Source organism: Tinamus guttatus, unplaced genomic scaffold (genome assembly GCF_059628265.1).
Source record: "Tinamus guttatus ecotype Peru unplaced genomic scaffold, ASM5962826v1 Tinamus_guttatus_pri_ptg000209l, whole genome shotgun sequence".
Classification (NCBI taxonomy): domain Eukaryota; kingdom Metazoa; phylum Chordata; class Aves; order Tinamiformes; family Tinamidae; genus Tinamus; species Tinamus guttatus.
Genome location: NW_028288743.1, coordinates 737,695 through 750,811, shown reverse-complemented (window position 1 = coordinate 750,811; position 13,117 = coordinate 737,695). Strand labels below are relative to the sequence as shown.

Genomic DNA, 13,117 nt, shown 5'->3' with positions numbered 1-13,117 from the left:
AGCATTTTCAATTTTTCATGAAATGTAGTCAGTTATACACCCAGCTTTGATTAATAGCAAGCTTTACTGTTGATGAACCATCTACAGCAGTTCTTGAATTATTGAAATAAAAGCATTTTTTCAGATAAATGAAACAATCCATTCTCATCTCTTCTAAATAGATTTTGCATCCAAAAATCTGTTTCTGTTCTGTTTGCATCCAAAATAAAAAGTAACCTTCAGGCGCAGAAATGTCAGGTGACTTCAGCAATTCTGTAAATACTGTTCATAAATATTCCTTATTAACTGCATTCCGAATGCACTGTTACTAGAGTAAATTTTCTGAAGTCAGGCAATACATTATGAATTGCTTTATAAAATCTAAATGCATTTGATTTTATTAGATAATTGTACTTGCCGCTGAGATTCCAGTTTCATTTTTTACAGCACCTTCATGTGAAGCCTTTTAGTGGTGGAGTTAGGCCTTTTTTTAGGGCTATTTAACCCTTCTAACACTGCATCAATATGAATAATTCATGTATTTATATTTTCTTCCATGATTCCCAAAGACTAATTTACAGACAGCACTAACATACAGATCCTTCTCCTAGCATTATGTGTTACATATGTTATTCATTGGCGCTTCTCCTAAGGTGACTTTTTATTTTATGGAAAAACAGGTCAACAGGGGTGACTCATTTTTATGTGCAATTTGTGGTCACTCAGGAAGGCGATGTATACTTAACCCTCACAAGAGTGATCCAATGAAGTTCATAAAAAAATGTTTACCAGACATTGTTCTGGGATTTTTTTGATCATTCACCTTGAATAATAACCAAAATTGAAGTAATCTGCACTGTGAAAATTTACATAGGCATGTATTTATAACAACATAGCCGAAGGGAATCCTTTCCATGCAAGAAAAGTATTCAAGATACGTTCATTATAGTCTCTTAGATTCGAGAGCTAAGACACTAATTTGCTTCTTGATGTATTTTTAGGTTACTATACAAGTATTCCTGGAAGTTGCAACTTTGAATCACAGGAATGGACTACTGTATGTGGATTAACACAAGACTCTAGTGATGATTTTGACTGGAATATTAACAACAATGCTGTCACTGGGCAAACAGGTCCTGATGCTGACCATACACCAGGTATTAGAATATATGCTACATCAGCTTTGGGAAAATGAAATATTGACCAACTTATAAAACACCATGAGAATATTCTGTAGAGTAGTGAAGATAAATGGCAAATCTCAATGGGCTCAGTTGAGGTTACTATATATGAATACATATGATAATGAAAAATTAGCACAGATAATGAAGATAATTGCAACATTTAAAGTTCCTGCAAGCATTTAGAATATACTCTTTTATATTAAAATTACAATAGAGGATGGATATCACCTCCCCCCCAAAAAATGCAGAACTGTATTGAAATTTTTATGTATTGAGTCTTGTCATTTAAACTATTGATAACCGCTAGTTTTCTGTGAATATGACACCAAATAGCCTGGCAGAGTAGCCTATTATCAACCTTTTTAATCATTGCTTCAGCAGTAGTGTAATTTTATAGATTGCTCTTTTCAAAGTGGTCCTGATTATATCATTCTTTATTCTCCACTTTAGCTTGTGCATTTATTTAGTCATTTCCTAAACAATGGGTTGCTAAATATAAAGATACTAATCAATCATCACATCTGGGAAGATGCCTTTTAAAACAGCACAGCATACTCTGCAAATACACTAACTTTGAAAATCCATGTAACTGCTGTCAATTAGACTTTTTTAGAACTACAGAAATTAATTTTTAATACAGTAAATGGGATGTATTTGGTGATAGATATGGGTCGCTAAGACTTTCTATTAGGTCTTTCTCAGACATGCTGCAATGGTAAATCCATGCTCCGCTAAATGGCAGCAAACATTTGGATGAACAGAGGTACAAATAGTAGCATTTCTGCTACCCACTTCTCATCATTTACCTGAGCATGCAATGTAGAGTTTATGTTCAGCAGCAACTTGAATGAGACTGTCCGAAAACCCTGACTGCATTGCAGTCAATCTGCAGAAAGCCGTGCTGCATGGTGGGTGTCCTTATAGGCAGCACCACAAAAGTACCTGCTTTCTGTTTCTAGTGTCACTTTGAACCCACATGAAACCATACATTTGTATCTTGCTGCTGCTAAGACATCTGCTGACTGCTATTCTGTGCATGTTCAGGTGGAGTGCCATGAATAAGGGAAACAGAGCAGGCCAGGCCTCAGCACTTGGTCTTTTAATGGTTTATACAAAAGAGAAGAAGTTAAAGGAACAGATTTCCTGGTTCTCATTTTATTTCATGTCTAGATCTGTGAGAAGATGCTTTCCAGTGCAAGTTGACTTGATAAAATCCCTGAGGTGGAGCTCAGGGACTGACTTACCAGAGTAACATGTAATTGCCAATTTTCTTCTTTCAGTTATTTTTCCCAAATTCAGATTGAAATGGAATAATTTCTATGTTCTATCTTCAAAAAGTTCTACAGCTAGTACAAACCAAGCAGCTTTTAAAGCTTAGAATGGGTAGTTTCTTTACACTTTTAAAAATCATTTAACCCTAACTGACATTTTAGAACCAGCTCTTCCGAGGACTCTGCTTTTTTTCTTTTTTTTTTCTTTTTTTTTTCTTTTCTTTTTTTTTTTTATTATCTTCTCCCAGTCCCCACCAATTCATTTTCATTGCCTGTGAGGTAGCATTTTGGTTGCTTCTTACAGAATTCCTGGATTCAAGTGGAATACATATCTGAAAGCTTGTGTGTTGGGTCTCAGTATTCTTGATGTCTGCAAATAGTACTACAGTGTGCATGATAAATTTCTTCTGTACAGAAAGTCTGACTGCAAGAGCTGAACTCTCTAAAAATGTAACTAGCCATGATGGTGCTCTGCTCCTTGTCAACATTTTGATAATCTACTTTTCCTGATGTTTGATGTAATCCTGATGAGTTGTAGAGAAATGTGCAATCGTATACACTGGTCCTTAAAGGATGACCGAGTAACAGTGAACATGTGTGGTACCTTAAAGTTCATTAGTTCAGAAGAAATGTTTCCTGTATTAGCATGTCTCTACAAGATATTATAGCCATACTGTTAGCAGAATGCCTATTGACTGTTACAAAACCAAAATATATTGATAGACAATTACACTTATCAGTGTTATGCAGACAGCAGGCTATAATGCTACCTTGGAATTTAATTTCCTTCATAAATGTAAAAATCTTTTTTCAAAAAGTGTTTACCTTTTTTTTTTTTTCCAGAAGCTTGTTCCAGAATCTTACCATTTTAATGGTTAAGAACCCTCGTAATTTTCATCTAATTAGATGAAAAATTTAAATATTAAATTGAAAAATAACAAAAAATAATTCTGTTCAGTGTGGAAGGTATCAATATCTACTTTCTTTCTCTTAAATCTGTGACTAACATGATTTCCGTGTGGTTGGCTCCTTTTTGGTATTTTAAGTTTCTCAAATGAGCATATAGGGGCATCCCGTCACAGGTTGACTGGAGCAGTTTCTGTCCTGTGCATTTATATCTCCTTTTCCTTTAGAGTATCCTGCTCCTTGCGCAGGAACTGCTCACCTGATGATGAGAGTACTGCTTATCTGCTACAAATCAGTTTCTCATTTTCTAGCAAATCGCTATCTGTATTATCTTCTATGCTATTCTGGACCATGAATGTAGCAGTTCAGTAACTTTCCTTCTAGAAGGGGAGAGACAAACAAGTAGAAAGTATAATATCTCTCCCAGGCAAACTGTCTCTTGTAAATCATTAATTTGATGTGCTTCCCTGGTGCTCCTTTCATGCACCATGTTAACAGAACAACAAGCTCTAACACTTGGCTCTTTGGGGAAATTTTGTGTGATTTTCTGTATCAGTTTCTCTCATTTAATTGGTGGTTCCTCACTTTTGTGAAATTATCCAGAATTAATACTAAAAATAAAGTTAATTAAAAAAAAAAAAGAAAAAAGGAAACCAGAATTAGAGCAAAGCTAGACTTGTAAATAACTTGTAAATTAACTGGGCAGGAAATATTCACATTAGCTACGGAAAAATAATGAATAACTCATCAGAATTGTCAACAGTCCAGATACTGACTGCCTGTAACATCCAGGAGTATCTCTCAGCTTCTTCCTAATCCAAAGCCAATCCCTTCGTATTCTAAATTAATTTCTCTAGTTATTACATGTATGCATTCATGGCACAGTCCATGTGTGCAAGTATAGCAATATAATGAAGCCAGTAATATTATACCAACTTTGTACACTAAGTACAAAGACACAACTTTGTGTGGAGGATTCCAATTTTTTCTCATTTGGCACAATGTAAATTAGGGTGATGGATTTCAAATGGACAGAAATGTTCATACGCAAAAGGTTTGCACCCAGTTAACAAAACTAACACATTGCACTTGTATACTGTCTAGGAGATAATAAGGTCTACAATTTGAATGCAAAAGCTTTGAGCAATGAACAATAATTTCTTTATCCACTTAAACCTCTGTCACAATGTAACTTATCCAACTCACACTTCTAAATTTTTCCTGAAAAATAAAATGCTTCCAAACTTTTGCCACACTATCCATGAGCTATTTAAATATTTAGGGGACATAGTTGATCAATCAAAATCTCTGGGCAAATGACAAAGCGAACTTATTTAACACCTACCATGATATGGAGCCAGGAACCTTAGTTTTCCATTTTTATGAGAAGTTTGTAAGCATTCTATTTATGTGGAATATAGTATATCCCTGTCGTTATAGTCTCTCAAATAGCTTTTTCTCACCTGAGAAAGTTCGCATATTTCTTCAAAAAGCTTGAGGCATAACATGATATCCAGATAACATAACCTTAAAACATCATCTTGAATAGTGTTGCTGCAAAGACTGCAAGAGAAAATAAGAGCATTTCCATGATAATCATTACAATTTGCAAATTGTCCAAATTCAGGGAAGTGACAGTCATACATTTCCTCAGATAGAGATTCAAATTGTATAAGTCTCACTGAAAAAGCGATCATTTGCAGGTCTGTAATGTTGGCATGTTGGATAGCAGTTTGAAAACCCACTACATAGATTCACTTTGTGAGTGAAAGGCCTAAAATTCAGTTTCAGGTATAAATAAATGTAGCTTACTTCAGATTGGAAATAAGTTTTGATATTTTGACCTCAGCCACAGTGAGTTCAAATCCTGAAGTAAGATAACAGTGAGCAGTTTTGGGGTTTTGCTTTTCCTCAAAGTCTTACTTGCAACCTAATTACTAAGAATTTCCAGGGCTCAAAGTATGTGTCAAAATAAATAATAAGGAAACAAGTATATAATTAGGTAAGCCATTAACTACATTTCTGATAAAAGTTTTATTAAAAGTCTAAATGGCCGATTCATCTTTGGTGTTTTTTAATTACTTTCTATATTTGTAACAGCACTGTGATTGCTACCTCCTTTATGCACCGAAAAGTGAAAAGCAGTGTTCATCATTAGTCTTTTGATCAAGGATTCTCTCTTTTAGTGCCTTGTATCCAGGGGTTGTTAGTTAACTTTTTCTGGTGCCATTACGAATAATTCTATAAAAAAAAGTAAGTCTCCGTGGAGAGAGAGAGGCTCAGCCACACCAGACTAGCCTATAATGCATTAGTTCAGAACTCATTCCATATGTAGTAGATCAAAATTCAATATCTCCCTCCAAGGGAATGTTTACCAAACATTCATTAACATCTACTAATAAAACAAAACAAACAAACAAACAAACAAAAGTCTGAAAATAATCTAATCTGCAAAGAACCAGTCTTTCTTTGGATATATTACTTGTTTATCAGCTATTTATAGAAAAGTTTAGAAGAGTTCACCAGACTACATCTATGATTCTTACGTCTTGTGTGTCTGAAAAGAAGAATTAGGATACATTCCTTAGATTAAAAATTCTAAATTTATTCTTCCTGAGGAGATTAAGACCTAACCTTCTTCAACACTGTCCCCAGAAACTTCTCTTACCTGAACAGTGGAGCTGTTTCAAAAGTTTGAAATTAAGGCTTTGAAAGAGCTCCCTTAATCAAAAGTTCTTTCTGAAATAAAGCTTAGTAATTCTGTTATATGTACGATTAGGAATACGTACAACTTTTTACAGAGAGAACTAATTGTCTGACTTTTGGAATACTATTTAATTTAACCAGTTGATTCTCTATTTTGCCTGTCTACCTATGTTCATCTAAAATGCCTTCCAGAAAGACATTCTAGGTTTGGCATTTTCAAGAGATCAAAAGTAAATCACTTTCATTGTTGGTGATTAGCATGTTTACTCTTGTTAATTGTGAGATTTTTAAACAAAGTGTTAAAACTTCATTTGAAGAACTGAAGAGTGATAGACTGTCTTTTCCTTTTAGTCATCGTTTTTTGTTACATTGGCAGATTCCTTACTGAAAAGATACGTAAAATATTATCAAATTAATTCTTAGTTTTCCTTCTAATATGCTAAAATGGGTAGTTGTTAATCTCATCCTTTGGGGTATAAAGACCTTGTATTTTCCCAACCTTTAATTTTTTGAGTATCTTTTTAAAAATGTGGTCACTAAAATGTAGGTACATTATTTCAGGTATCTCAGGTATATACCTTCAAGCACACTAAGTATGGCTCTGCAAGAGCTCTGCAACACACACAAGACACTCATCCCTCTTATGAGCTAGGATGTCTACCAGGAAGGCCGTCATTCAGCGTTTCAGTCTAAAGACTCCCTGTGTGGCCATGATTAGAGCCTACCTCACTACAGCAGAACCACCTAAACGGGCTGGCATGAATAAAGTGTCTTCTCTGTCCTCCCTCCCATTGGCATTTGGATAAAAAATGTGTTCTACCGTCTTCTTTTGACATGGCCAGTCAAGCCATATGAAGAAGCCGTGCCAGGCTACCCAAACCTGCAATGTTTGAGCTCAGAGCGTCAGTAGCTGCCTGCAGTACCTCTTGACAGTACCTCTGGCACAGCTGCAGCTGACTTATGCTATTTTATCTGTTGAAGCCAACAATATTGCTGCCACAGCTTGATCCTCACCAGTAGTAGACTCATGACCACTCCTGAGTGGGTCGATGCTCTCAACGCTTCTCTAAACCTATTGTGAGTAAAAAGAGCCCAGAGTTGGAAAAGCAGAGGGAGCCCTGAGAGTGCACTTAACTTAGATAAAATGCATACCTTCCTCACCTACCTCAGTAGCAGCATATTTAGTTAGGTAAAGCAAAGTCTCAGCCATTGTGAAGCCTGCTGCTTGTAAAGGAGTGAGAAGCTCACCTAAAGCTTCATTTCTGAGCCTGATTATTGTGTGGAGATTACCTGACTTTCCCAAAGAACAGTGGAAAACATGGATATCCTGGACTGCTTACAGACTGTCATGGCTCAGGTGTGTTCTCCACTGCCATGCTGCACAACTGGGAATTTTCCTGGGGAGCAGCAAAGCAGCAAAGGTGCCCTGGCTACTGCAGTGCAGTCCTTCAAACTAATCTTTAGAGTGTCTTCGTGTCCACAGTGCTTAAAAGATTTATTAAAATATGAATCAAGTAGTTACACAAGGGCAAAAAGGAAGTTTAAGCTATGAGGAAGGTTATATGAATATTGTACTCAAAAAAAAAATATATTAGCATGGAAGATCTTTGTACCACCAAAGTTGAAGATTTGTATGTCATTATAAATACCAGTATCTGCACCAGTATCATCTTATGCTGCAATGTATGCAGTAGCACTAAAAAACTGTCTTTTCTTTAAATCTTTTTATTAAGGTAAAGGACATAGTTTTTTGTATGTAAACTCATCTGCCCAGAAGGAAGGAAACAGAGCAAGGATAATTACTGCTAGGTTCTTCCCTGCCAGCCTTGGAGTCTGTAGAGTTCGGTTCTGGTTCTGGCTATTTCCTTCTAGACAAACAGGAGTCTTAAAGGTAAGTTCCATTAAATGATCCATTTTTTTGTCTAGAATCTCAAAGGTAATACTAGCTGTACTTCATCATAATTTCACTGCTGGTTACACCTGTATACAATTTTACTCCTGACCAGATCAATGGTGAAAATTTCCCTCTAGTCCAGATTCACTGAAAATCATTTTACTACATATGTAAAAGTCAGCATAGCATATTTGTCTATTGGTATATGTTTTTATTATACTTAAAACTATTGAACACCAGCATAGTTTTTCCATCAGCATTTAACATAAAACAGGGGCAGTTTCCAATATAAAATTTAAAAAGTCATATTTTTTTAAAAAAGAGAGGCTTTAAACATATTAATGTCACTGTGCACAGAATGTGTTTAATTAAAATAATCAGAAATAACACATTTACTCATACGAACAAGTACATGTCAAGCTTCCATGAAATTGTCTTCTTGATGTTTTCCAAGCCTCCTTAATGGACCAATTTTAAATTGTTATGCACCTAGTAAAAGCCCAAGGAGTGATGTGAACCTTTGGCAGACAACTCATTTTATACGGCTTGCTGAACAGACGTCATGTTAGATAGTCAATCATTTAGTGGTCTGAGCTCTGCCTCCTATGTGTGGCAGTTTGTTAAATTCAGCAATTCACCATACGTATGTGAAAATGCAGGTGATGTCATTTTTACTACATGCGACAGAATATAAAACTTCGTATGTAGCATCAGCCTCCTGAATCAAATTAGTCTATATTGAAAATGTGCAGGGTTTTTTCTTTGTTTGTTTTGTCTTGAACCAGTAGCAGAAGTAAGGAAATTTGGACCACTAGTTCTATACTGATTCTGTTTAGCTTTTGTCTGTTTCTCCACTTCATATACACCCAATTGAAAAGGATTTTGACTACAGTTTCATAGGGTTGTAGTACAGTTCAGGTCAGACAGGCCTTCAGGGTGTCTCTAGTCCAACCACCTGCTCAAAACAGGATCAACTATGAGATCAGACCAGGCTGCTCCGGGCTTTATCCAATGGATTCTTTAGGATTTCCAAGGATACACATGCTCTCGGGTCAATATGTGCCGCTGCTTGACTGTCCGCGGGCTGAAAAAGTTTCCCCTAAAATTCAGTTGCAGAATTATATTACCCCATTCCACCTTTTCTCTAACTTATTTAAACTATAGTTTGTCAGCAAGTTTACACCTTAGTTTTGTCTCTAGCATCTAATTCATTGAGACTGTGTTTTATATTCCCTGATGTTCAAAAGTAAATACATTCTTTTCAGCCCCAAAATGAAATAGAAACTGAGAAAAAAGAATTCAGAAATCTTTAACACAGAGAACATGCTGTGGAGAGTTAGAACTGAGTCATGATTTTAAAACAGGGAAATCGAATTTGCTAAAGAATGCAGTTCACACAGGGACTACAAATGAACTAGCTTGCAACGATATCTTGGAGAAAGACCAAGCAGCAAGTATTAAAGCTTCGCTCACACATTCACTTCATGGAGATTATCAAGAAAAATTCTTCTTAAAATCACGATTAAGTGTGTACTGGGATATCATCAGTCTTGAACATTTCACTTTGATGTAAATGTTGTTGTAGCTGTATTTCTGTTGCTTTCTGTTCTTTGTGATCTAGATCGGGTGTGCAACCTAGAAATGATGTCAGCTCAAAATGTGGAATAGATAAATACAGTGACTAGTTACTACGATATGTGATTGCTTTAAATTAAAATGATGAAACTAAATTAGTGTTACCAGTATTGCCAGCAACTCAATTAGCATTACCTATAGCACAGTTTTCTCCTGGTCTGCTTGGCTTTCACTGCAGGTTTCATTCATTTTGTGTTTTATTTATAATGGTATTCATATGGCAAGTTTCTTCCTCCTTCCCATTTTACTTTGTTTGCACTACATGCATTTCATAAGGTACTGTGTTGGTAGCTGTATCAGTGTCTGGAGGCTTCTCTGAAAAGGCCAGCAAAAATGCTGTATACAGCACTGAACATTTACTTAGAAAACACTTGACATGGGTAACTGGTGAAGAATATGGTGTTGCAATGCATTCAGTTTCTGTGAGCATAATTTGAGACAGACTCCTTGTGCTTCCCATTTTTCTGAGCTCCATTGTAATCTCATTTGATTTAGTTTATGTTTTAATTTAGTATTATTTAGAAACTGCAATTGAAAAAAAAATGCAATCTGCATAAGAAGGCCACAGTTCCTTCCCTGAGGTAGTTGTGGCTAGGGAAAGACCTGTAGTAATGAAGTGACAGTATTTAGATTTTACAGGAGAATGGGATGGAAGTGTACAGGAGAAAGTGGAACACAACTAGAAACTAGCCTGAGATTTCTTATGCACCACTTCAGAGATTTATACAAAATTCTCTGTTTCCACAGGTTACCTATATCCTTGTTTTGAGGAATCATATACCGGATTTAAATTTCAGTCAAATTTAACTGAGGACAAAAACGCATAAGTTAACACATGTTAACTAATCTGTAATAATTGCATATCTTCATGTTCTGGGTAAATATGAGTTAAAATGGAAGGGGAAGAGGAAGGGAAGAGATACAAAATTAGCTTGCATTTATGAGGAGAGAATCCAATACAATGCAAAACCATCCCAGACCTATTGGCCAGTATACAGTAGGTTTCATCATGGGTGTATTGGTTTTACTGAGTGTGAGCTGAATGTTTGGCCTGTACATACACAGAAAAACTCCACGTTTCATGTGAGAACAAATTCAGTTTGCATGTGTTGTGGTTTCTCTGCATATAGACCTAACTATTCCAGCAAACCAGAGGGCTTGAAATCTGTGCTATGATAAACTTCAGCAGACTAATGATAAGAGATGAAAAAAGCCAAGTCACCTCAAAGCATGGGCAGCTCTTTAAATGCCCAATTGAAGGACTCTAATTCTGGTAGTTGTCTTCAAATGTTTTCAGTTCTTTCCTATCTCCCTGGCAGAGTTTATTTTGTGCATCTGTGAGAATTCAAGGATATATTGAAAGCAATAGTTACCTTCTCCTTACAAAAATAGGATCACTATATGATACAGCTAAAGTCACAGGAACTGGCACTATTACATGCTGTAAGGTATGAAATCACTGAGGCTGTAGTATTACATAGAATTATGGAATCATAGAATTGTTAAGGTTGGAAGGGACCTCTAGAGGTCATCTAGTCCAACCCCCCTGCACGCGCAGGGTCACCTAGAGCACGTGGCACAGGACTGCGTCCAAGCGGGTTTTGAAGATCTCCAGAGAAGGAGACTCCACAACCTCTCTGGGCAGCCTGTTCCAGTGCTCTGTCACCCTCACTGTTAAAAATTTTTCCTTAAGTGCCTGTGGAACTTTTGGTGCTTCAGTTTGTGGTCGTTTCATCTTGTCTGATCACTTGTCCTGCTACTGAAAAGAGGCTGGACCCATCCTCTTCACTCCCTCCCTTCAGGTACTTATAAACACTGATCAGATCCCCTCTCAGCCTTCTCTTTTCCAGGATGAACAGGCCCAGCTCCCTCAGCTTCTCCTCATAGGGCAGATGTTCCAGGCCCCTGATCATCCTTGTAGCCCTGCGCTGGACTCTCTCCAGCAGCTCCACATCCCTCTTGTACTTGGGGCCCCAGAACTGGACACAGTACTCCAGATATGACCTCACCAGGGCTGAGTAGAGGGGGACGATTGCCTCTTCAGCCTACTGGCGATGCTCTTCTTAATGCACCCCAGGATCCCATTGGCCTTCTTGGCCACGAGGGCACACTGCTGCCTCATGGTCAACTTGTCATCCACCATGACACCCAGGTCCCTCTCTGCAGAGCTGCTCTCCAGAAGGTCAGTCCTCAGCCTGTACTGGTGTCTGGGGTTATTCCTCCCCAGGTGCAGGACCTTGCACTTGGCCTTTATCATGTTTGATAAGGGAGGGAATGGTTGTAATGACACATACAGGTGTTGTAACATAGTTCTGGCTGTATATGTAGAGTTTTCTAATGTAGGGATTCAACTTACTAAGGACTTCAAACCTTTTTGATTTTTTTTAATGGTTTGAGTCAGCTATTTCTTCCTCTTAACAGTTTGTTTTCATTGTAGACATGCTAAAGACATGCTTTTTAAAAGATGAGGAGCTGTCACAGAATCCAGCAACAGAATGTCCTGCTTGACAAAATTAGATCCAGATGCTGCTGTGCCTAATTTAGATCATTGTACATCAGTCTGCTTGCTGCTCTCCTTCTCCAAAAAAATGAATTAATGAGAAAAACTGTCTGGGTATTAGAGCTATTTTAGGCTATAAAAAAACTTCTATAAAGTATCTGATTTAAGGTGCCATACAAGTTTTTAGCTTATCTATCCCTGGAGATTGGTCAGGAGATGGAAATTTTTACAGACCATCAGCAGAGATTTAAGTTTAAATTTTTCTCAGGTCTTCTTTTTTATATTTCTTTGTATTCTGTCATTTCACTGGAAGGCTCAATTGGGAATTTGAACGCTTCAGGGTCAGTGGAATATTAGTCTCAAATCTTAAGTGAATGGTTATGTTGACAGTAAGGAAGAGAAGACAATGAATCAAGTTGCCAGTTTCTCAAAGGAATAATCATCATCTGGAAAGGATGGAATATGTTGACTTTCCTTAATCAATTATTTGTCACTGTTTCTGACTTCATTGAGATTGCGTAAGAATTTTGGAGACCCTAGCAGGAAGAGGAACTATCTATTTAATCTGCTGGATTGCCTGTGAGTGGCACTGATTCATCAGTTGTTTTGTTGAGAATTCTTCTGTTGTCATTCCAATTGCTTTTCCTACTTGGTAATTTATTTATCATTTATATTTGTTTTTATGTTGTTGTTGTTTTATATGTCTGTACTAATTAACTATCACTACCTGAAATATATTATTATAAATTGCTTGTTTTGTCTATTGTTGTCTAAATTACAGACTGAAATTCCTAGATTCTGAACCTTTTGTTTATATCTTTAAAATCTTTACTCAGTCTAACCACTACAAGAGAGTCATTTCTTGGAGAATAAGATTCTTCTCAGGCTTTTCCTCAGTATTTAGTTGAATTTTGGATTATATCTTTACTCATTAGCTTCTATATATCAGGCCAATAAACTTTTCCATTACTGGTCATATTAGCAGTGCTTTTTATTTTATTTTGCTTTTAGGAAAGCTGTAGGAAGCTGCACTCAGTAGTGC

At 36.7% G+C, this 13,117-nt stretch overlaps 1 protein-coding gene across 1 annotated transcript in view; it reads left to right on the top strand.

The window, feature by feature from the left end:
* The window catches only part of MALRD1 (MAM and LDL receptor class A domain containing 1), a 228,689-nt gene that overhangs the window by 152,421 nt on the left and 63,151 nt on the right, over window positions 1–13,117 (top strand). The window contains exons 31-32 of the mRNA XM_088524317.1: window positions 981–1,136; window positions 7,780–7,937. Of these exons, the coding sequence (XP_088380443.1) occupies window positions 981–1,136; window positions 7,780–7,937 (314 nt within the window). The remainder of the gene's footprint in view (window positions 1–980; window positions 1,137–7,779; window positions 7,938–13,117) is intronic.